We start from the raw sequence: 25,396 nt of genomic DNA on the forward strand, positions 1-25,396 counted from the left end.
ACTAGGTTTTCACTGGTGGTAGTGGGTATGCATTCCTGGTTCCCACTGAGGCTCAAAGTGAAATTAATATTTGTTTTTACTTGCTTCTCTTTAAAAACGTCATACCTGGACAAAACCTTTTCTCGTCATCCGAGATTACTGAATCGACGACCAAGAGAAAAGTGCAAAGGGTGCCTGGAGCCTCTATACTTGCAACCTCAGGTCTCCTTTTTATTGAATTGTCTGTACAAACAATATTTTGGTATGCTGTGCTGCCACTAGGGCACCCCGTGATACTGTACAGAGGGCTGCAGGACTATCAGTGAAAGAAAATCACTTTGCACAGAATTATTCTAATTTGCACGGGCAAGGCTATTGTCCAATTTTGTGTGTACAAGTTACCTGACTGCTGGCTTGCCACCTTAGTAAAGACAGGTGTGAACTTCATCACATGTTTTGTTAATGTTGATTTTTCCACCATTGACAGGCATGGATATCATTAACACTGCATTGGAAACTGAGCTGTCGACCAGCAGCAGACTGGATTGGACTCCAGTAAATGTTAATGTGGCGTCTGCAACTCTCACCATCTTGCACGAGCAGGTAATGCGTGTAGTAAAATTCTGTCTTCTAATGATCAGACCGTATCCTCTACCTCTTGCACTAGGGAGTTAACCTTAAAATCGACCTACAGCGCTCACTAGTTCAGTAATGTGCATCATACCATGGTTAGTTGATGTTCTGTCTAGTGTTTTTATAACCCACATAACTGGACATCCTACAACAAGGGTTGAATCGCAAAATATTCATCAGTAACTACTTGCCCCGCAGAACAGTGCCCTTCTTGAACTGTATCTAAACTGCCAGACGTCTATTGTGGGATCTGCATGTAGTCATGAACACTGAATATTCCAGTTTATGCACAGGGTACCATAGCCATTTACACGATACAATGTATTTTTTAAACATATATATTTTTCTAAAGTATTCCTTATCTGCAGTCAAATTGTCTTCCCTTTTCAAAGCTAACAATTTAAACCTCACAATGTTTTGGTAATTGCATGGTTTAACGTTCAAGCCTAGAGTGTACATATCAGCAGTAGAACCCCTAAAGAGGGGGACAGCAATGTGCCTTTAAACACATAGGCTATTTATGCATTGTTTTGGTAGTTTACTGCCCATTCAGTTTGTCTGATGCAGTTAAGGTACTGAACACTAGACTCTACCCTTGTATTGCTGATCTTTCATAAATTTTGGTAGGGATTTCTCAGAACTCTACACCATTCGTCATGTTTCAACAAATCTTGTTTGCCCAGAAGAGAATGTGCATTCACTCTGTAACATTGCTCTCACATGGCAAGAAAAATTCAGAAACCTGACTCACGTATTCCGTACTAAACCGACTCTCATCTTCCATACCAGGCTGCCAAAATGTCATACATACATACATACATGCATACAAATATATAAATATTTCTACAAAAATGTTCACATGCACTCACTCGCAAGCACTTTCCCCACAAATAGGCTAGGGCTGCACTTTGAGTTTAAATTACCCTCGTTCTGCAGTAGGTGGTGTAAAGGAGATTGTCAGGATTTAGAAAGTTCAAATAAGGCAACATTTTGGTTTCAGGATATTTTGATATTTTTGTTTTTTTCCATAGTCTTAGAGTGTTTTGCAGGATAATTTCAATCCTTTTTAATTTAGAATCTTACTGTGCCAGAAAATGTCAGGAAGAGATTGAAAGGTTTGCCTAAAAGATGAGGAGCATTTTATAGCCTTTTCGGAGTCTGCTGTTGATGGTCCTTATTCTCCAAATAAGCACAATAGAGAATCTTCTTCCACCTCAACCCTTTCTGAGACCACTTCTGATTAGCTCTAGGGGAATAGCAGAATGCTGCATAAGGAGCATTGATCCTATCTTGCCCAAAGGACGCAGAGAGGATGATGTCAAAGCCTTTGGCGGCCAAGAAATTGAAGTAATCTGAGCATTCAGTATCGGAATCAACATCTAAGTAAAGAGCTCCCTCCAACACTGCCAGCATTGTAATAAGGCATACACCATTATACGTGTTTCCATCAAGCCCAAAACGAGGTCAAAACTTTGATCATAAAAATTATCTTTATAGAGAATTTCGACTTTGAGTTGATCATTTTACTCCCTTTAGCACCTGCTTAAAAGAACACCTTGTTCTGAGTCCTCTTGCTAGACCACTCATGTACGAAAGGAAACTTTGATGCAGATTACTAAATCTATGGCTCTACCAGAGGAAGCTTAAAAGACAAAGCACATTACCAGTTTGTCACCTGGCGGCTAGAGCTGCTGACCTTGGAACTGGAGTGCCCATGTTTGAATCCTGGCTTCGGTGCTTGACTTAAAAAAACTCAACTTCACGAGGAAGTAAGGGTCATAGGGAAAATATTTAAAGACCTACATCAGATTAAATCCCCAAATCCTATAACTAACAACAACAATACAATCTGGTGGTCTAAGATATAAAGAAATTACAGATAAAGAAAGAGAATACAGCTGTGGTTTCTTCCAGACAAGTTATATCCAAATTTGAACAACCTGAGAGATTAAGCTAACCCTATGGAGGGAAGATAAGAATAGGATTCCCATCAACTGCCCTTCGTGGCCAGTGTCATCACTTGGAATTCCAGCTTCCCTGTCACAGCACCCCATTCACTCAGGAGGTGACACTGGGATCTAGGAGTGTGAACCAGATACCCAAAACGCCATGAAGAGCAATGTTAGATGACTTACACCCTATAGTCCAAAATACACAGGCCAAATCAAATGCAGTGCAAAACTAGTGAGGGATTTAAAAAGGACATGGCGGCGAACCAAACAATTTTACTAATGTGCGCTTCCACGCCTATTAAAAAGAATGCAGATACGGCTTCCAACAAATGTGCCGCAGGTCTTAGGTCGACTAGTTTCTGCCAAAATGGGCAACTTGCCTTGGCTTTCTTCAGGATCTTCTTAGATTATAGCTACTGCAATAAGTGAAATTGAAAAACAAAATAAGGATAAAACCACAGTCACAATGTGCCTACTTGTGAACATACAAAATACCTCTATACAGGAGGGGTGACTTCCACACCTATCCTGTGTGAGGTATTAGCCTCACCTCACTTGGTACAGACTCGGGTTTGCAGGAGGCCCCGCCCTCTCCGTCGATGCCTCAGTCCTCCTTCTAAGACTGTGGGAGGTGCTTGACTTCACATTGTGTGAATCTGGGTAAATCACTTAATCGCTGTGTGCTTAAAAATATGCGGTGTATGAATTGCTTCTGTGTAATCCCCTCTTGATGTACTCTTTTCTCTCATTTACCCCACATAATGTACAGCGCTGTTTCTTTCAGCTAAGAATGCGCTATGTAAATACCAATAGATACATACTTCACTGCCTTTAAGAAACACCCAAAGAGACCCACTGCAACCCTACAAATCAGTAACCTAGATGGTGTACCTCCATTCCAGTCCTTCTTCCAGAAAGATGTCAGAGACACCAAGAAGAGATGCTTATGAAGATAACACTCACAGACTGCTCTTACATGTCAACTTCAGGATGTCTGCATTTGATGGAAGCACTTGCTTTACATTTTTCTTCATTTTTGTAAAAAATCAAATGCATAAGAAATATACAAAACATAAGAAGGAGAAACAATTTAAAGAATATGTGCTGATATCTTCTCAGACAAAACAAAATCCTCTGTCCCTTGCAGACTCTTCTCTAACAGACCTTAAATGTGCTCCAAATGAGCAAGCCTACTCAGAAAACCTACCCAACCTTTACCCCTCGAATGATGGATGAATCCCATGTACATCAAAGTTATATCTCTTACAAAGTATTTGCTAATTAAGCCTTCCTGAGAATTGTCATTTAGGGGGCCAAATCCTGTCAGAGGAAGTGCACGAGATTGTCAATACTGACAGTGTCACAAACAGACTCTGCAACCGTCTGTCCCTGTACTCTAGGAGATCAACCCCTGTGAGCAGCTCGACTAGGAGTACCCCCAGTCTCTATTGGTTAGCATTGGGCACCCGACCTCGAATTTGACCTCTGCACCCGGTCGCCCATGTGCCGCTGGTGGTGCACTTTTGGAACTGATTTGAACCCTGCCTTGTGTTGACTAAAGACTGAATCTGGAAGTCGAGTACTTACCTGCAAAAACTGTATTCTTGTTTTCCTTCACTATACTGAGTAATTTTTAAAGTGTTAAGTATTTTTCCTGAAAAACATATTTACCTTATTGCGAACATCTTGGTCTTGAAATAAATATTGAAATAAGCTTATTTTTCTAAAATTGATGTGGATCTCCTCTTTCAGTTGTGTGTCATTTATTAGTCACTGTCTGTAACAAATGTCTTACACTCCTTTGTGGTAGGCCTAAGGCTGCTCTACCACCCTACCAAAAATAGAGCACTTTGGGTTTACATTGAGCCCTGTACACTTCTGGGGGAATCTCTGAACTCGGTGCACTGTATAACCACTTAGTGGTATGCCATATACAGAGCCAGCTTTGTACAGTACCCATGATGTCGACACCGGTGACAGCTTACCTGTCAAAAGTAAAACCTACAAGTTGTCTGAGCAGGTAAAGATCAGCGTCAAAGCTGAGGTTGCCAAGATGTTGGCGTTGTGGGTGATAAAGCCTAGGGCCAGCCCAGTGGTTCTTGTGTCCAAGCACAATTCCAAAGGAGGGAACCTTGAGGTGAAGTCTATGTGGAATACAGGGCCCTCTGTGCAGTTTCTAAGACTGATGTCCAGCCAATGCTAAGAGCTGATGAGCTCATTGATAGGTTGGGAGGCAGCAAAATATTGAAGTACCTGTGACCCAACATCAGGTTGTTGGTAGGTAGCCCTCACACCAAATGTCAAGGAGAGGTCTGCTTTTTTGACACCTGAAGGCCACTTTCAATTCAAAGTGATGCCCTTCAGGTTGACAAATGCACCTTCCACCTTTAGAAACGGGTGATTAGAGTACTCTCAGGTCTTGAAAGTTTTAGTGCAGCTTATAATGATGATATAGGTGTGTTCAGTTCCACCTGGGAGGATCACTTGCTCCACCTCAAGGAAGTACTACAGGCCCTGGAGCAGGCAGGCCTGACTGTCAAGGCAAGTAAGTACCAGACAGAACACGTCTCTGTTGTGTACTTGGGCCACCAAGTTGGTGGAGGCCATTTACAGCCTCTTCAAACCAAACTTCAGATAATTCTGGCATCGTATTCTTGGTAGACTGGTTACTACACGAGATTTCTGAAAGGATATGGTACCATAGTGGCACCATTAACTGAACCTACCTCAAAGAAGCAACCCAGAAAAGTAATCTAGACTGAGCGGGGTGAAAAGGCTTTTGATACCCTCAAGAAAGCTGTGTGCTCAACATCTGTCCTGAAGGCACCTGAAATCAGTAAGGAATTATTTATTCAGACAGATGCCTCTGACCATTGGATAGGGGCAGTGTTGTCGCAGGTAAATGATTTGAGCCAGGATCAGCCACTTGCCTTCATTAGCAGGTGACTCCTCCCTAGCAGCGTTGGAGTGCTATTGGGAGGGACATCTTTACTGAGGTTTTGTCCCTGAAAAAGCTGAGACTCTCCCATGTTTGGGACTCACTTCAGAGTTCAAACTGAACACAGATGGTTGATGCAGATGATAGGAAAGAACCCCAAGTTGTTGAGGGGGTCCATTTCCCTACAGGGGATGGATTTCAAGGTGGAACACTGACCTGGAACTGACCATGCCAGTGCAGGCAGCTTTTCCAGTTTCTTCTACGTAGATGATAACCACCAGGACAAGGGCATGTCACCTTTCGTCTGAAGTGGGAGCCTGGTAAGGAAATTACTTGTTTTGTATGGTCACCCATAGGTTTTTTTCTAGGTTTTTTTCGACTGATGCTGCTGGTTTCTTGACTGAGAGTGCACTGAATCCTGCTAACCAGACCTCTGTTCTAGTGCTCGGACCCCAAAACGTGTGTGTTACATTGCCTTTCCCAATTGTCATAGGCTAACCTACCTGTTAGTCCCTAGTTAGTGTATGGTACCCAGGGCCTGCACATTAGAGGATTCTCCACCCCCCTCCGCCCTTCTCAAGATTTTAGCTGGGGTTGTGCCTCCCTGGGTGACTAGAGTAAAGCGACTCTCCCAGACCGCCATTGCAGACTGGAAGGGCAATTTCGAACTGCTAGCCCGACTTGGTCATTTAAAAACCATAGCAAAGTCCACAGTCCCCCTGAAACCTGGAAAGTGACCCCATGGCAGGCCTACTAAGCCAGGCAGAGTGCAGGATATTCCATGGGCAGAACATATGTTTTGCATGTATTGACAGTAAAATCTTGAACTGGCGTTTTTACTACAGAAAGACTTGGGTGCTCCATTGACGTGAGCGTGGTTGCTCCCCCCCACCTCCCCCCTCAGCTGCGCTAACTCCTGAATGGTGTGACCAAAGTTGATACTCCAAGGTATCAAACAGATTGTTATATTAAGCCTGGCTTGCTTCTCAAGTCGAAATTAGTGTAACAAGTTACAATGTGCAACGTTTACAAAGTTGACTCTGTTTGTCTTCAATCTCATGGGCCCTTAACAGTTGCACATGGATTTTGAGCATGAGACCACTCTGCCCTCCAGGGGAGACGTGCTAATTACTCCCAGGAAAAGACACAATAGGGCCGTGGACTGAATAGATGTTACCTTCATCCTGCAGGAAGTCACATGGGTGTTGGCCCAAAAGGCTTGCTTCAAAGCTGAAGCAGTCTTTGAAGAGAAAATAGGGCCGACCTGTGAGAGGTGCAGTCCCATTGCTTAGGCAGACTAGCTGGCACCTGGGAAGTAGAGGGATAACCAGTTGGCAAACCAGTTTTGCAGGGACATGTAGCCTCCTTGGTAACCACACCTCACAGTTGGGCTAGGGAGTTGTGAACGCCATGAGAAGTAGTTCATCCATCTTGAATTGGGCAGAATGCTGCATTCTGCGATAGCCAGATGCCTCACTTACCTGAAAGTGGTCATTCGGAGGGAGGGATGGAGCCTGGTAGTCTTTTGGATACCAACTGCATCCTACCCTGAAGGCATTTTCTGTATACAAATAGGGCACAGCCTGGCTTCCAGAACTCCGATCTCAACTGGCCTGGAAGGACTGCCCTGCTGCACCAAGTTCCCGACATGGCCTGCACATGGTGGCTAGCAAAAGAGAGGGACTGTGCTTGCTGTGTCCTACTCATGTAGACAAGACAAAGTAATTCAGGCGTCGCAGCACAGCTGGGTTGTGTTCGGCAGCCCAGCTGTGAACCCGATGAAACATGCCACCAACTAGGTTGGTGGGTGAGGGTTCTTTTCAAAAACTTAATGTTTTTTTTGATCATTCCTGTGTATGACAATCTGTCATCTTCACTTTTGGATCCCCGAACGGGAACGTCCACATTATTGTTTACTGACAAGACAAAGTCCCCTCCTGAGCCCAGCCAAAGCAAGGAGACGCCAAGGGTCAAACGACTGGCCTCCTTTTCACAGCACAGGGAAACAGCTGAAAAACCCTGTTAAGGGCGAATGTTAGCCCAGATTCCTGAATCGCTGCTCCCCGCCATCGTACACCACGAGGGTCCAGGACCCAACGTTCAGAAGTAGCACCCAAGTCTGCTAGACCCTGGAGAGTTTTTTGAGTGCAGCTTGGTCACCCTGAAAAGGATTTGGCTGTGAATGCACCACCAGACGATTGGTAGTCCTGTAATGACTGGGCTTTGGTCAGACCAGAGAGGACCTCATGGGACGACAAAACCTGTGTCCATGACCCCCTCATCAACTTAGTGGACCGAGGGGTCCCTACAGGTGGTCCCCCGTCGACCAGGTCACATCTACAGCATCCTTGAGCATTCACAAGCATTCTGTACCCTCCGCTTCTCTTCCAGGGGATCCTCATCAAAGTCATAAGCATTAGAATATTCCCGCCCAGCCAAATAGTATCAGAGCTGAAATATGCTGTGAAGAATTTCCACCATACATGAATAATATGCATTAGAAACATGAGAAACAACACCAAAGAATGTTTAGAAACTGTTTTAATGCTCAGATAGCAGTAGGAATTCTCATAACTCACTGAAAGCATAGAAAGCTCCCAGGCTGCATTGCAAACACACAGTCTAAAAAGACTGAAAAGCTAACCTGTAGCTGCATAGCAATAAACTGACACCGTGCCTTTAAGGCACCCAAGCACCCCAGTATCCCATCATGCCTCAGGTGTGGCAGTTAGGTCAGTTGTTCTTTCCGGATCCTTCAGGAAGGATCCTGGTTACACAGCTCCACTAATTTCTGTTTTCTGACAGAACATTACTTCACTTTTAACAACTTTTTTGCTTACTTTGACATTTAACAACTAGTCAAGGAAAGGTACTATCTTTTTCAGTCAGTTTAGTGAACATTTTCATCTGAGAATGCCTTCACTTTTTGACAAATGTCCTTCTTGTGGAAACAAGAAGGCAAAATCAGACAACCACGACGTATGTATCCGGTGTCTGCCTGATGAACATGATCCAGGTACCTGTCCTCATTGTGAGCACCTGTCAGGAAGAACTCTCAAAGACAGGGAGAGGATTCGCATTTATGGCCTGACTCACAGGTCATCCAGAGGAAGGTCTCCGGTGAAGAAGGCACCCTTCAGCTTCAGCGTCGGGCTCGGCGCTGAGAAAAGAACCACCGGTGGGTCATCTATCTTCAAAACTACCGTCAACGGCGGGCTCGCCGTCGAAAAGAAGACCAGGTACGTCGACGACGTCGAAGAATCCAGTTCCGTCATCGAAATCCCCTCCGCCGTCGTCAACCAGGCGGCGAACGGCGTCGAGGGAGATTACTCCTCCGCCGTCGTCAACCGGGCGACGTCCGGCGTTGAGGAATGCGACTCCGCCACCGTCAACCAGGCGACGGTCGGCGTCGAGATCCAGGACCCCTCCGCTGTCGTCAACCCGGCAACGATCGGCGTCGAGGGAGGTCGTTCCTCCGCTGTCGTCATCCAGACGACGACCGGCGCGAGAAGTGTGACCCCTCTGCCGTCGTCTAAGAAACGACGTTCGGCGTCGAGGAACAAGACTCCTCCGCCGTCGACAGCAAGACATCGGTCGGCGTCGAAGAGGCATTCTCCGTCGCCGTCTCGACGACGCTCGGCGTCGAGGGTGACCAATACCCCTCCGCCGTCGCCGCGCAGACATTCGACGTTGAGAGAGAGAGAGAGAGAGAGGACTCCGTCGACGGCTGGTCATCACCGTTCGGCGTCGAGAGAGGCTCCGTCGACGGCTGGTCATCTCCGTTCGGCGTCGAGAGATCGTAGATCCTCGCATCGATCGCCGTCTAAGCATTTGACGTCGAGATTGATGGATCCGCCGACTCCCCGAGGCATTCGGCGTCGAGAGAAAGAGAACGCTCGACGTCGAGACTGCCAGAAAGAGCTCGATCGTCGTCGAGAAACTCTGATCATGGTGACGGAGTCAGCTTCTCGCCATTCCATGTCGCCGTCTTCTGGCTCTTCAACAACATCCTCAAGATCCAGAAGTCCTGTCCACAGATCGCCGATACTGCAGCCAGATCCTTCGGCTGCAGAGGTCAGACTGTCACCCAGATGGTACAAGTCTTTGGATCATTGGCGAGAGTCAGGGGCTGCCAGACGTATGCAAGAGTAGGTCAGTCCTCAGCACAGATCTCCTCTCCAGAGGCTGGTGGAGGAAGTGGACAGACGCAGTCCCCCCAGATGCCAAGCAAGCAGATCGCCTGTGAGACGTCCAACCAGATCCCGCTCTCCCAGAAGGGAAGATCCGGTTAGATCTTGTTCTCCCAGAAGAGAGGATCCGGTCAGATCTCGTTCACCCAGAAGAAAAGACCCGGTCAGATCTCGCTCTCCTAGAAGGGAGGAACACCCAAGGAGATCACGGGAGAGGAGGCACGGTGCGCATCGTAGACGGCGGAGAACTCAGTCTACTTCATCTACCTCTTCTACCAGGTCTTCCGAGAGGGATTACTCTCCCACACTGATGGATAGCCCTGTTTCTAGATCCTCTCCAGTAGATGACATAGGCACTTACCTAGATATCCTACAAAGAGGAGCTCAGAAACTGAACATTGAGATGTCTGTCCCCCAGGTGGCTACGACAGTAATTTTTGAAACTTTGCACAAAAAATCTGTCTCTCGCCCGCTGCTGCCTTTGGTCCCGGGGATAATGGATCCGGTCAAGGATGTTTTCCTTACTCCAGCAGCCATCCGAGCGGTGCCGGCCCGCATACAGAAGAAGTACAAACCAGCTTCATCTGACCCAGTTTTTGTACAATCTGACCCTCCAGCGGACTCTGTGATAGTGTCAGCTGCAAAGATGACGCATGCAGTGGCTGCTTCCTCTTCAGCACCACCGGATAAGGAAAGCAAGTCACAAGACTCGTGGGGTCGCAAGGTGTGCAGTTCAGCGGCCTCCACACTGAATGTCTCGAGTGCGGCCGCACTGTTGGGCAGATATGATAGAGCCTTATGGGACTCAATGGAAAGGTTTAAGTCAAAGCTGCCAAAAGAAGACCAGAATGACTTCGAGGAAACTATGACATAGGGATGTCTGGTGGCGAACCAGTTGATAAGCACTGCGGCGGACGGTGCAGTTCTCGCGGCACACTCCTACTCGCATGGGGTCTGTGCCAGGAGGTCAGCTTGGTTGCGTCTCACAGGTTTGAAGCCGGATGCTCAACACTGCATCCTAAATCTCCTTTTTTCGGGGTCCTCTCTCTTCGGACAACATGCTGACGAGGAGATGACTCGTATGAAGACAGAGCTGGATACAGTAAAGGCGGTGGGTCTGGAAAAAAAAAAAAAGAGTTCAAACGCCGTTTCAAGACCAGCAAGGGGAGAGTGGCTCAACAGAGGGTTCAAACCCCTCAGTGGTCCCAAAATAAGAGCCAGGGGAAATCCCAGTTTCTAGGAAAATCCAACAGAGGTAGAGGAGGTCACCAGCAGTCCTCTACCACATCGAGAGGAGGAAAGGCCTGAGCAGTGGCTTCCTCTGGCGCCGTTGCCCACTCCAGTGGGCGGAAGTGCTTCACAACACCTGGCAGAGTGGGTCAGCATCACAAAAGATCGATGGGTGCTGAATATACTGCGCAATGAATACATGCTACGTTTCCGGCCGCTTCCAAGGAACATTCCTCCAAAGAGATCTTGCCCTCACCAGCTAAGCTTGCTCAAGAGAGAGGTAAAGATCCTGCTACAGAAAAGAGCTATAGAGGAGAAGTTCCCCCCTCTCAAAGGGGAAAGGGAGTTTACTCCAGATACTTTCTTGTCCCCAAAAGAGATCAGGAGGACAAATTCAGGCCTATACTCTATCTTCGACTCCTAAACAAAGTCATTGTAAAAGAAAAGTTTCGCATGCTAGCTCTTCATCAAATATGCCCACATCTTCAAACCGGGGATTGGATGTGTTCGGTGGATCTGCAAGATGCATACTTTCACATCCCAATTGCACTGCGGCATCGCAAGTACTTGAGGTTTATTGTAGGAAACAAACACTACCAGTACAAGGTGCTACCCTTCGGGCTCAAGTCCGCACCACGAGTCTTCACCAAATGCATGGCAGTGGTGGCGGCTTTTCTTCACAAGAAGGGGCTCTTCATCTATCCGTACCTGGACTACTGGCTCCTAAAGGGTCCATCTCCGGTACGGGTAGCACACGATGTGCAGCTTTGCCTGCACCAGTTGCACAAGCTCGGTCTCCATGTAAACCTGGAGAAGTCAGTCCAGCAGCCAACACAGTCCATCCACTACCTAGGCTCCGTTCTGGACACAAAAGTGGGAAAAGCGTTTCCTTCGGAGGAGAGACTTTTTTCCATGAAACAGAAATGTGGGATTCTGCTAGAGTCTCGGTTTCCAACAGCCCGACAAGTAGCATCCCTGCTGAGTTCCATGGCGTCCTGCATCTTTCTCATCCCAAACGCCAGGCTGAGAATGCGGCCTCTGCAACAGGCTCTCGAAGACCAGTGGGACCAAGCGACAGGGCGTTGGGAAGATCGTATCACTCTTTCTCAAGCAACGAAGGATGCCATCAGGTGGTGGACTCGGACGAGGAATGTGCTGGTGGGAGTACCTTTTCACCAACCGCTTCCTTCCCAGTCTATAGTGACAGATGCCTCTCTGCAAGGCTGGGGAGCGCACATGGGTCCGCTTCAGATTCAGGGTCAGTGGTCAGGGTCAGTGGTCTGCGCAGGAGCAGACGTACCACACTAAAATGCTGGAGCTCAGAGCGGTGTTTCTAGCTCTCAAAGCTTTCTTTCCAGCAATCGAGTCCAACTCAGTCTTAGTTCGGACGGACAATACGACCACCATGTTCTATCTGAACAAGCATTCTACCAGAGGGAAAGCGGCCACAGTGGCTTTCTTGCACGACATTCCAATGTCAGAAATATGCAAGGCTGCAACTTGGAAATCAGTTCATACCTTTACGAGGCATTACTGTCTAGAATTTGATTCCAGGGCCGATACTCAAGTAGGACAAGCCTCTTTGAGGAATTTATTTGGGTAGGATGCGGCCTGTACGAGCTTAGTTGTTACTAGGCTTATTATAGTTATTACTGTATTGTCACTCCTTTGCCCGCAGGGAGATGAGGTGAGGCTCGCTATTCTATTCTAATGCTTATGACTATTGATGAGGATCCCCTGGAAGAGAATGATTAGTTACTTACCGGTAATCCTAGTTCTCTTCCAGGGGTATCCTCATCAAAGTCATAAGCAACCCTCCCGCCTCCCCGGGCAAAGGATATTCTTTAATAAGGAGATATTGTTAACCTATTTGTTATTGGGTTTGTTTTCAGTCTCCGAAAAGAACAACTGACCTGGGATACTGGGGGGCTTGGGTGCCTCAAAGGCACGGTGTCAGTTTATTGCTATGCAGCTACAAGTTAGCTTTTCAGTCTTTTTAGACTGTGTGTTTGCAATGCAGCCTGGGAGCTTTCTATGCTTTCAGTGAGTTATGAGAATTCCTACTGCTATCTGAGCATTAAAACAGTTTCTAAACAATCTTTGGTGTTGTTTCTCATGTTTCTAATGCATATTATTCATGTATGGTGGAAATTCTTCACAGCATATTTCAGCTCTGATACTATTTGGCTGGGGGGGGAATATTCTAATGCTTATGACTGATGAGGATCCCCTGGAAGAGAACTAGGATTACAGGTAAGTAACTAATCCATCTGTACCATGTTCATAGGAATCCATTGGACGGGGATAAAGCTCCTGGAACTACTTGAAGACTACTACTTCTGTGGATGTAACTGTTTTGAGGGCCTTGCTAGTCCCCCTGACTAGCTCCATGATGGGGTTGATCGCACCAAGTAGCTCTAACCGCCCTCATTACAATTTGCTCAACTTTGTACTCAAAAAGTTTTCAAGTGTCAAATTTGTTGAATTTGCCAGTGCTTGTTCATGGTTGAGTGGAATGCTGTGATTTCCTATATCTTTTAAAGTCTATACCAACTGGACCCTCTGGTGAATCTTTTTCGTTGTGATCTCTAAGAATATATAACGAAATTCTATTTTTATAGATTGGTGTTGGATTTCTTTGATGTCTTGTTGATTTCTTCAATTGCTTTAGTGCTATTTAAATTGTTTACACTTAATCCCAAATCCTGTATCTCTCGGTGCCGGAGGAGGAGGTTCGGGATCTCCGGAAGGACTTCGCGTTTCAGTGGGTCCAGTCAGACATCCCATACCTGGGGATCCAGTTGGCAGCCACGATTGCCCAAACTGTTGCCCTCAATTACAGGCTCCTCCTGGACCAAACAGCGAAGTCTGTCTCGGACTGGTCCCGGCTGCAGCTGGCCTGGTTTGGCCGCCTAGCTGCTATAAAGATGACGATCCTCCCTCGTATCCTCTATCTCTTCCAGATGCTACCCCTGCGTCCCCCCAGGGGCCTTGAGGAAACTGCAGCGACTGCTGACCACGTTTCTGTGGAACCATAAGCGCCCCCGCATTGCGCTCGCCTGAATAATGGCGCCTCGAGAAGAGGGTGGCCTGAATTTCCCGTGTGTAGAGGCGTACTACCAGGCATCGTGCTTACGCTTCATCCTGGAATGGAATAGGCCCCTGTCCAGCAAGCACTGGCTCTTTATGGACCAGACAGTGGCGGGACGTAATATCTGGCGTGAACTCTGGCTCCCGCGTAAACATCGGGCCTGGGGCCTTTACTCGTCCCCGGTAACCTCACCGACGCTGGCAGTGTGGGACCGACTGGCGTACAAACGTGGATGGACCACCTTCCTGTCACCTCTGACGCCTATAGTTGACAACCCGGAGTTCCCCCCGGGATGCGCTTCACCAGTCTTCCAGCGATGGAGGGAGCTGGGTTGTAAGAGGGCGGGACACCTCTTTCAACCGGAGGGGCTGATACCATTTTCCACTCTTCGCCGGGAATACTTTGAGATGAACGACGCGGACGCCTTCCATTACTCGCAGGTCGCGCATTGGGTGACACTCCCTACTAACATAGCAGACATGTCCCGTCCTATGACGCCCTTGGAACGCTGGGTAGCCTTTAAGAAGGATGATCGCAGACTCATCTCTGAACTCTATGCTTTCATTATGAAGCGCCAACACGCGCAGCGCTCCAAAGCGCAGGTTAGGTGGGAAACGGAGCTGGGCCGCCCGTTGACGCGTAAGGAATGGGACAAGATACACTATCGCGCACACCACACCGCAGCCAACGTTGCCGGGGCCGAGGCGGCTTTTAAAATAGTCACATACTGGTATCACACGCCAGCGAGGATCCACGGGTGGGACCCTAAGTGCTCGAGTCTCTGTTGGAGGGGTTGTGGCGCGACAGACACCTTGACACATCTGCTCTGGCACTGTCCCAAGTTAGTGCGTTACTGGCAGGTGGTTCTAGACGACAGACAATGCTTTTGGCGTCACCTTTCCCAGATCTCCTGAGCATGTACTGTTAGGCCTACCTCATCCTAAGGCGTTTCCCCCGCGCTCCCCGCGGGGTAGGCAAATGGCGCTGGCGCTCCTGGCAGCACGCCAGGCGATCCTTGCACGGTGGCGCTCACCAGATGCCCCTGACCCGAGGGACTGGATCAGGCGACTTTGGCTGCTGCTGGGCATGGAGCGACTCTCCCTGTGTGTGGATGGTAAAGGGGACACGTATGCGAAGCTCTGGGCACCCTATATACACTTGCTATCTCAGGACTTACGAGAAGTCACCTGCCCCAAATTCCTACAGATATTGCAACTCATCCCGTTGGAACTGCCAGGCGCGAACACCTGAGGGTCCGCGACCCACCCTTTGAGTGTGTCGGGGTCCCCGGGAGTGTGGGCTTAGTTGGATGTTTGAACCATACTGATGCGGAGGGGGTGGGCGGGAGGGAGGGTGGGGGGTACTGGGAGGAGGGGGGGCGGTGGGGGGTGGTGGGTGGGCTTTTGTTTCTGTTGTGATGTTTCTTTCTTCTCTGGTTTTATAAAAGGCAGCATCGACGTCCTACTTGGTTGCACCACTTGGCTGACGGCCCACCATCGCCGGGTCGCCCTCCGGGTTGTTCACTGCTACATGTCTGCCGAATAAAAATTGTTTGATTCTAAATTGTTTACACTTATTCCATTGTGACCGCCGTGCTGCTTATTGGCACAGCTACCCAAGGTTGAGCAGAAGGTTTGACAAACAAAACCGAAGGGTCCTTAAAGAGGTTTGTGAGTGTATTACATGATGAGGTGTCACAGCCACACCATAAAGAACACGCCACTTATTTTCATTGTTGGTTAAGGTAAGGCAATTTCTAGGCAATATCTGCCCTTTTGGCTGTCTGTGATTGCTACATTATAAAGGCTGCTGATAGCCAGTTGCAGACACTGCTCACTTCATCATGCCCATCTGTTGGATCTTCTTGGAGTCAGCATCATCCTTACCTGATGAGAGAGCCCTCACTTTGCTCAAAGTCTGTGTCTGCGCTGCAATCAGAAAATTTAATTTGAAAGGTAACCATATAAAACTAGCTCTCAGGACCTTAGATGGTGGATCCACATCTCCGATCTAAAAAATGAGTAAATTGGATTTTTTCCAGATCCAAGTTCGCCTTGACCAAGGAAGGGAGTGCTCCACAGAGTACTCGAAGAGCTGCTGTGAGACCATGGTTGATGTCTACATAACAGCCAGTCTCCCACTGGTAAGGAGGCATCGCTGGAAGACTACACAGCTTCCTGGTAAAGCTATGGTCTGCCTAGAGCTTAGACCCTGCCATCCTGACCAAGGAGGGAAGGACAGTCTGGCTCAGTCATGTTCCTGGCTTGTTGAGCACCCAGAAGAAACCAACTTGTGTTCGGCATGGTGATCAGCGCAGACCAAAGCCGAGAGCGATAACCCAGACTCCCCATGAGATTAATTTTGGGAGCTATGTGGAGCAGCATCCACTTTGCCAACCGGCATCTGCCACAAACTTAGGGAACTTTCTACTGCTGCCACTGAGCAGTTGTATGTCCAGACATCACTGCTGCTTCAGCCAAGGAGTTCCTTGATTGCCCTGAGTCCGTAACTGTCCAGAAAAAGATGACCTCTGACTCCCAGCCTGCCGTGCCACAACTCCAACTTTAACTTAATAATGGGGTAGCTGCCATAACCTTGCTCATGCTGCTGGTGGACTCTACCATGTGACCTACCTCAAAGGCGCAGCACGAAGGCAGCTAGCACAAACAGAGCTCTGCTAGATTATGAAGCACAAGACGCTGTCTGACACACTGTGCCCACCCTAGAACTGCATACTGAAATCTGTCACAAGTGCCTTCAAGAACTCCTTAGCAGGATACAATTTTAACTGACCTGCGGGTCTCCTGTAATTGGCGATCACCAGCATAACCAAATTGTGTACTTGTACCTCAGCCAATTCTTTTCCCACAGTAACACCTCCCTGTGGAAGAGTGGTAACTACAACCGTAGTACTGGATTCTTGTAGTAGGGTAGGAATTGGCATCCCTGGCCTGGGACCACAGTTGAGAGCCATAGATTGACAACTTTCCTATAACCCATAGTGTTGGAAGAACCCTGTAACCTAACAACAATCCTGTCTGTGGTAATTACATTTTGCGATCTTATAAAAGTGCCAATATTCTCACAAGAAAATCACTGGCCTGGACAGCATATTACTGGGTCTAGTGGGTTGACTGTTGAGTTCTCTGTTCTTGTACCTCCACACTACCTTGTTGAGAAGCTTATGACTGCTCAAGGGTTCAACCCTGAAGGATAAGTGCAGAATGTGGGCCAGTTTCAGAACCATAATAATTAGACCCCAAGACATGAAGCAAACTACCACAATTATGCTATGGTTGACTCCCAGTAGCCCTGTCCTCTCCACCTCACCTCTCACCTAATTGGATCTAACACAAACATTTTCTGTCCAGCAGGAAAATTCCCTTAACACCCTTAATGTGAAAGAATCCCAGATATTTCCTAGATTAGCGAAAGGCAACTAGAATATTTAGTTTATTTCCTCATCTGTACAGGAATGGTAAAACCAAGAAATGCATGGCTTTATTAATTGTATACTGTGTAATGTCTGATAACAAAAGACAAACCGATCAGTTTCAGGAACATCAAGAATTCATTTGGCTAGTGTAAAAGGTTACTTCAACTATTCGCAGAAATATCGGAGTTGGCATCTAGGGAGACGCTACATGGCAATTTAGTACACCCATTCATAAGACACTCCTGCCTAGATAAGGTCTGCCAACATGTTTGGTTAGATAGCAGTTAATCATCAGCTGTGCAACTCTTTTCTGTGTGGTGATATGCAGTTTTTTTGCTATGATCGCTGCGACAGACGACTTCCACACCCTACACGACAGAGGAGAATCAGCCACCCTAATCCTACTTGACTTTTCCGCTGCTTTTAGCACCGTCTCCTGCCACACACTCATCAGTCGACTGCACCTGATCGGAATCAATGATGACGCTCTTGGATGGATGGCATCCTATCTCATGAGGTGCACACAGATGGTCCATCTCCCTCCCTTCACATCACCGCCCAAGCACACCATCTGCGATGTCCCGCAAGGCTCATCCATCAGTACCACCCTCTTCAACATCTACATTATGACGCTAGCAGATCTCATCAGAACCCACGACATCAACATCATCTCCTACGCTGACGACACCCAGCTCATCCTTTCACTCTGGTGGACACCACCATGACAAAAACCAACCTTCACAACTGCATGAAGAACTTCTCAGCCAGGATGAAAGACAGCGGCCTGAAGCTCAACATGAACAAAACAGAAGTGCTGATTTTTGGAAGCCGCACCTCCCTTTGGAACAACTTCTGGTGGACCATCGGAACTCAGACCCACCCCAAACCTTGGCATAATTTTAGACCGCAAACTCTCCATGAAACGGCAAGGCAACACTGTTGACTCAGCCTGCTTCCACACACTCTGCATGCTTCCCAGGATTTTCAAATGGCTAGCCACCAGCACAACAGTGACGCAGGCCCTAGTCAACAACCGTCTGGACTACCGCAACACACTCTATGCAGGCACCACCAGTGTACCCATGAAAATACTTCAGGCGGTCCTGAACGCAGTAGCCGGTCTGATCCTTAACCTGCCCAAAAGGACCCACATCATCCAGCACCTGAGAGACCTCCACTGGCTCCTCATTCAGAAGAGATGCCATTTCAAGCTTATGACCCACGTCTACAAAGCCCTCCACTACCAAGGACCAGCATGCATGAACCATCACCTGAACTTCCACCAACCACTGATAAACATCTGCCCTGCCACCGTGCTCTTGCATAGAAACCTCGCATCCACCACTGCTGCACCAGCGGTTGATCCTTCTCCCACCTCGACGCCAAATCCTGGCATGCCCTTCCCCTTCGAACAGCTCCCTCATTGGCAGACTTCATGAAGGGATTAAAGACCTGACTCTTCGACTGCGACCCACAGCCCAGTACCAGGATACCCTGACTGGTGATAAACTGCACTACATAAGTAAAGCTCGATTGCTAAGATGATGGGCTTAAGCTGGTATTCTATCCATTTTATCATGAATATCAGTGAGGAGTCCATGGTGGAGAAGAAGAGTTACTTAACTGTAATCCTCAGCTCTCGATCATGGGATGTTTTTCTGAATATTCTTAAACCATCGATTTTCCTCACTGGGATTACAGGGGCTAAAAGAGATGGTGCATTCTTTTATTTCCAAGTTGATACTATCTACCCGCCTACTTTCTTAACTTGTTTTGCATTTAAAAAATAGCTTACCATAGAAATAAATTACCTTTAGACAGACATTTATTTCTCAAAAAAGTGATATCCCCTGGGATAACACATAATGAAATGTATTCAGTGTTGCTGGAACCTGTGAATATCCCAAGATGAACAGTTTCGATTACAAGTATGTAACTTTGCACTTAAATGTAATTACATTTATTGTTTTGATTTTCACCTTAGCCATTTTTTAGGTCGAGCTGACGTTAGCATTCATGCGAAGCATGAATGCTGTCAGCTCGACAACTATTGTGATCAGTATTTAGGAGAGTGGACACCAAAGTGTTACGAGCTTTTTCAGTCTCGGATTTCACCTCGGGAGCGCGCAGCATTGTCTGCAGTGGCAGTGTCAGTTTCGCTTTTTTATTACTTTCGTTTTTCCCGAGGCTGGCTGAGGCTGGCTTGGAATGAACAGGCTTGCCCCTGCGCATGCGCAGAGTAACTCACAGCCCTTGCTTTTACAGATGCAGGCAGGCAGCCCCCACCCCTCTGCATGCACGCACGCACACACAGGCGAGCGCATGTACACGCAGGCACACACATACAGGCACACAGACACTCGCTCACACACACACACCCCCCTCCCCCACAGTCACACACACGCACGCACACACACATACATACAAAGCCTGCCCGCACTCGCGCGCGCACATGCTTTTCCCCCGCCCCCCTCGCCGCTCCCCCGTTCGGCAACGCACTCACCGGCTTCCTTCGTGCGGCGGCTCTCCTCAGCTGCAGGGCCCGGCAGCAGGACTCTTCTTCCCTCCTTCGGCACCGGGCGCAGGGTAGGCTCCTGCCTGCTCCGGTGCTCCAAACACGGCGGCTCCGTCCAATCGCGGCTCTTCCGTGAGAGGCGGGGTAGGCTCCCGCCCCCCTACTTCCTGTTTCCTGTTGTCGCGCCGGCCTGCCTGACTTCCTGGTCGCAGGCCGGCAGAGTGACGGCGGTGATTGCGGTATGTATTTAGTTAGTTATTTATGCATTTTTATATAGCGCGGACTTTACCCGAAGGCGGTATTTATTTATTTATTTTTTTGGGACGCTGCGTGCTGTCCCACACCACCTCCTGCTGCATTTCCTGCTAGTCGGCGCCCGTTGCCATTGACAATTCTTTTGCATGTCCTATGTGAAAGCTGCAGTATTTGTCTTTGGTCAGTATTTGACACTTACTGAACACTGTTTTTACGTCAAGAATCCACTTGATAACATTGCACACGTGTTTTGTATTTTAAATTTGCTCCTCGCAAACAGCATGCACGCATTTAAAACTAGTTCTTTATGTTTTTCCTTCTGTATTTCTTGCTCTCGTTTTCTCGCTCCCTCCTACAAACTTAAGTATCGGCCCTTGCACTGAGTTATTCCTTTCTCCACCTCCCTCTGTGCCCCACCAGGTCGTTATTTACCACATTGCAATATACTTTTTCATCGCAGTTTCAAAACTTTTTAGCTCTTGCTCCTAATGCAGCTGTCGAGTGACCTTTTGTAGTCAACGTAAAAAACAGATTTCATAACAACTGTTGAAAGGGGCTTAGGCGTCACCCACATACATGTTGGTTGCCTTGAGTAGCAGGACATTGTTGCTTATGGTCTCAAGCCAGTGATCTTGGCTGTGTGCCGGATCTGTTTATGTAAAGTTATGTTAAAGGCAGTAGGCCTGAGATATTTGTTGTGAAAATGTTTGTTTTTTCCCAAGATTTTCATACGCGTAAATTCTTGTGGCCTAGTGGACGTTGGTAAACCACTGTCATTCTGGTTCTGTACAGTAAGCAAAGCAGGTTAAGGTGCAAACTTTTCGATTTTCAAGGGGAGAGGATGTAGCCTTATGGTTAGAGCAATGCAATAGGTCTTGCATTATTAAAGTTTGAGCTAATGGCATTGTAAATGACAATGCCTTTTATTCATTTGCATTGGTGCGTAAACAAGCACTTTGTACTTCTAGTCCATGCTTATGAGAAGCAAGGCTGGCAGTCTCTTTTACTGCCAACCTTGCTCATCTTAAGGAAGGACTATATGTTCAAATTGCGTGTTTATGCACCGATTGCAGGTTTTAAAAACAAATGAATAAAAGGCATTGTCATTTACAATGCCAATAGCTCAAACTTTAATAATGCGAGACCTATTGCATTGTAAATGCTTGTTATTAAGTGTTGTACTGCTCCTGGCAGTTTGTGACACATTAACCATAGTTTCTCGACTTTAAACCAGCAGACCCAAAAGACACCAGAATACAGTGGCATTTGAACGAGAAAATATGCCAGATTGTAGAACCGACTTTTGAGGCACATTTGTCATGCTCTTATCCTCACTTTATTTTAAAGCAATTTTTTAAAATGTCATTAATTTTCATCTGGATAACATGATTTTCTATTAGCATCCTAAATCTTTAGAAATGTTTAAGGTTCTCTTCATTTAGATACTATTTTTTTTTTTAGGTAAAAACACTATTTTGTATGGTGATTGTATTTTTTTCTGTTTAAGTTCGCACTGGGGACATCTGAGTTTTGATACAGTAGAACATGGAAAATGAACTCTTAATTGTGGGAAAACATGGCTGCCTTACCCATATCGGGATTGATTACTGTGCCTGGATATAAGAAATTGCTTTTTTGAATGTTTACTTATCTTGTTAGGAAGACCACAAGCCACCTTTCCCTAAGGGTATCCAGTTATCATTTTCAGGGTTCTTTATACTCGTGCACCAAGGGAATTGGATGTTAACCTTTCCAGATTGAGATTAATGACAATGTATTTTTATCTTTCTTTGTCTTTTCCTGCCTGGATATTTCATTTGTTTTCCCATAATTTTTGTTTACTCCACAGTCCTCTTGTTTCCTTATATTCTTCATTCAGGCGTATTATCTCCCACTCATTTTTCACACATCTTCTGACTTCTTCCTTTATTAACCACCTTCATGTCACTCCTTCCTCTTCTCTCTTATTCCGCTTTCATCTATTTGTTTGACTTGTTTTCCAGTTTGTAATCCTCTGCTTTAATTTCCATATCCATGGTCTCTCAACCTTGCACTTTATTTTTTCGTCTTTCATTCCTTCTGTCTGTTCCATTACACCTCTTTTTCACCTCTTTATCCTACATACTACTTTTGTCTGATTTAGTTTTATTCCCTAAACCCTAAGTGATTGCATTTTCTAATGATCCTTTCTCTCTGTTTCCTTCCTTCTCTTTTCTCCTCAATCCCTAGACGGAAGACATTCTTTCAGAATGTCGTGTGCGCTTCTTGTCCTTTATGGGCGTTGGTCGAGATGTGCACACCTTCGCTTTCATCATGGCGAATGGACCGGGGGACTTCTGCTGCCACATGTTCTGGTGTGAGCCAAATGCTGCCACCCTTTCTGAAGCTGTGCAGGCCGCCTGTATGGTAAGTGACCATTCTTCATCGGATGGGTATCTCCTTGGACTCCCATCTCAAACATTTGTCACTTCTCAAAGGACAAGTTGATATGCTGTCAAGTCTTAGTGAAAGTGTGAATTTTATTGCTGCTTCTAAGTTGGTGATTTGTTCTGTTTCATCCAGCTGCGGTACCAGAAATGCTTGGATGGACGTTCCCAGGGATCCATATCTTGCCTCCCTACACCGCCGGCAGATTCTGTTGCGAGGAGAGTGGGATCCACTGTCAGAAAGGGAGTTCAGTCTCTCCTCGGAACCTTCAAACCAAAACGCCTTGGAGCGCAAACACCGTGAACTACCCCACGCTCCTGATGCTGCAAAGGCAAAGTGGATTGCTGATAAGAGAGACACATTGTGACGTCTTTTACACCAATGGCTTTTCTCCACTGTCCCAGACCTAGGTGGAGGCACTCCTTACCGTTTCCTTCTCTTCCACCTGAACCCTTGTCTTCCTTCACAACCCCAGTGTCTCCCATTGGCAGCCCCCACTTTATTTAACCAGCAGGAAAAATCTCCAGCACCAATTTCTTCATAGACTACGCGCTGCTTGAGATTCTGTCTTTTGTAGTGTATCCTGGCGTGTGATGGAAACATCAGTGCTCTTAGACGACTTCTGTTTCAACTCTATTAACTGTCATGTTAGAGCTGAAAATAAGATGTAATGGTGGGTAATAGACCCAGTTACACAGAGCTCCTGCTACCGTCCAACTCCTGTCCGGAAGATGTACCCAAATCCTTCCCCTGTGGTTAGATACCTCATGCGCACCATGCCTGATCCTGAGAGTACGTACTGTCTAGCCTTGTTCAAGACGTATTGTTTTTCCCTTTTGCATATTGGGAAAATAATCCCACAGTGGAGTTCAGAATAACGCTCACAGTGTTGAAGTGTTTCAGAAGTTTCTCCCCTGCATTCCTGCACCATGAGTTGGTGATAGATGGCTAAAAAAAGGATTAAAGCAATATAAATCACAAGGTCTAATTAGGGAAGTGAGATTTGGAGGCCAGAGGTCCAAATCCATTTTATTGGAAAATGCTACTTCTTATTTTTGATTGTTTAAAGAAAGTGGATGACTCAACAAAGCAACTCACACCAGTTATTCATGGATTACATATGTAGTAGTGATCCCTTTATTCCATGGTCTCTGGTGGTCAACTGTAAAAAAGAAGGTCCCTGGCAAACGATGTGCGGGACCTATAGGATTCCCGGATATCACACACATTCAAAGGCCTTAGAATGAACTAGGAGTCCTCTTAATGGGGGACTTCTCTGCACTTCAGGTTCCTTTATATAATGGCCTCTTACCTTATTGGTGATGTTTCAAAAACTGCACACACACATGATTTCCTTGTTTTGCCAGCATTCTCCTTCACATAGACCGCAGTAGGTCAGTTGGGTCCAGCCTTCCATTTTGTTGGCCTGGCTGCAGCCTGTGCAATTTTTTATTTTTTTCATTTTTCATGAATAACCTTTTTCCAACTCTGCACTCTGCTGCGGGCCCACATGCAGGCATCCTGTTTCCCTTCTGTTGGCAAACCTCCCAGCTTAGTGTGTGCTAATCTGGACTCTAAACAAGCAGGACCTCTGTCCAGGTTTGTATTGGTCTTGGATTCTATGTTGGTGGACTTTAGCCTGGGCTGTCCTCTGCCATGCCCAAGAGATAGGAAACTCTTCTCTGATGCAGCTCATTAGTCCATCCCCTTTGAAAGGATGGGGTTAGCAACTGACCTAGTAATTTATTCACTGCTGCTGATGGGCATTTGGGTGCTGCTGGTACAGTTTAAATCCAAAGAAATGGAGATAGAGGATGTTAGAAGAATAGGAGAAAAGGGGATAGGGCAATGGCTCCCTAGCAGAGTTCCTTGTTGTTTACTTGAATACAGGCAGTATCGCTCTCCTTTGAGTAGTTTATGATTTTGCCTCAGCATGTCTCATCAAACTTGCAGCCCTCCATCCTTGGGTATTTGAACACCCCAAAGCTCAAGCTGCCAGAATACATTGCCATTTCACAATGTGAGGAGGATTTGATCGTGTAAGTGAAGTTTAAAGACTTCACTTGTTACTTCATGTAGCCCCGCCCTGTTAACTTCTCAGATTGTTCACAACTGCAAAATACGGAAGACCATATAGTGTGTGCTAATGAGATAATATAAAGTACATATTTATATACACCAGAGTGCATGCTATTTGATAGGGTGCTTCTTTCCGAAGTTGCCCTGTACTCTTTCAGTGCAGGGCAACTAATGGAGCGGTGCAATAACTCCAATGTGTTAAGGGCTGCTGAGTGTGTTACCCTAATTCTATATGTTCGCCCACCCACAGTAACACTACAGAACTCGTGCAGTAACCAGCTGCTTCTAGGCACTCTCCCGATCTATTGTGCTGGTAAGTTCACACAGCACTCTAGCAATAGTGCAAAGGTGTCTGATAGAGAAAAATGTTTGAGTCATATCATATCTGAACACAAGACCTCATACAGGTACCAAGCGGGTACATGAGCAGAATGAATAAATGAATGAAAGACTGTTTGGTCTATTTTCTAATCTCCTTCGAAGCCTCACTGAACGGCACGAAGGAGAAGACACTAATGTGGAGTCAGCCAATGCGTTATGCCGCAGTCCTTCGAGCCTCGTTCACCCAGAGCACTGTTATAGAAGAGGCTGCCTCCAGGTACCGTCGTCCTCTGCTCTCTCCACACTGCTTCTTGAGTCCTTGCCCTCCAAACACTACTGTGGATAGAGCA

The 25,396-nt window shown here is 46.8% G+C and overlaps 1 protein-coding gene across 5 annotated transcripts in view; it reads left to right on the forward strand.

Moving 5' to 3' along the window:
• APBB1 (amyloid beta precursor protein binding family B member 1) overlaps window positions 1-25,174 on the forward strand; it is a 465,162-nt gene extending 439,988 nt beyond the window's left edge. For 3 of the 5 annotated variants that reach the window (XM_086933712.1, XM_086933715.1, XM_086933713.1), the window contains 3 exons: window positions 467-582; window positions 22,449-22,625; window positions 22,782-23,085. In XM_086933712.1, the coding sequence (XP_086789838.1) occupies window positions 467-582; window positions 22,449-22,625; window positions 22,782-22,949 (461 nt within the window). In that variant the 3' untranslated portion in view covers window positions 22,950-23,085. Of the gene's footprint in view, window positions 1-466; window positions 583-22,448; window positions 22,626-22,781 lie in introns of all 5 variants that reach the window. The other 2 variants (XM_086933711.1, XM_086933714.1) reach the window with 2 other exon arrangements.
• Window positions 25,175-25,396: the final 222 nt, after the last annotated feature.

Source organism: Lissotriton vulgaris, chromosome 8 (genome assembly GCF_964263255.1).
Source record: "Lissotriton vulgaris chromosome 8, aLisVul1.2, whole genome shotgun sequence".
Lineage (NCBI taxonomy): Eukaryota > Metazoa > Chordata > Amphibia > Caudata > Salamandridae > Lissotriton > Lissotriton vulgaris.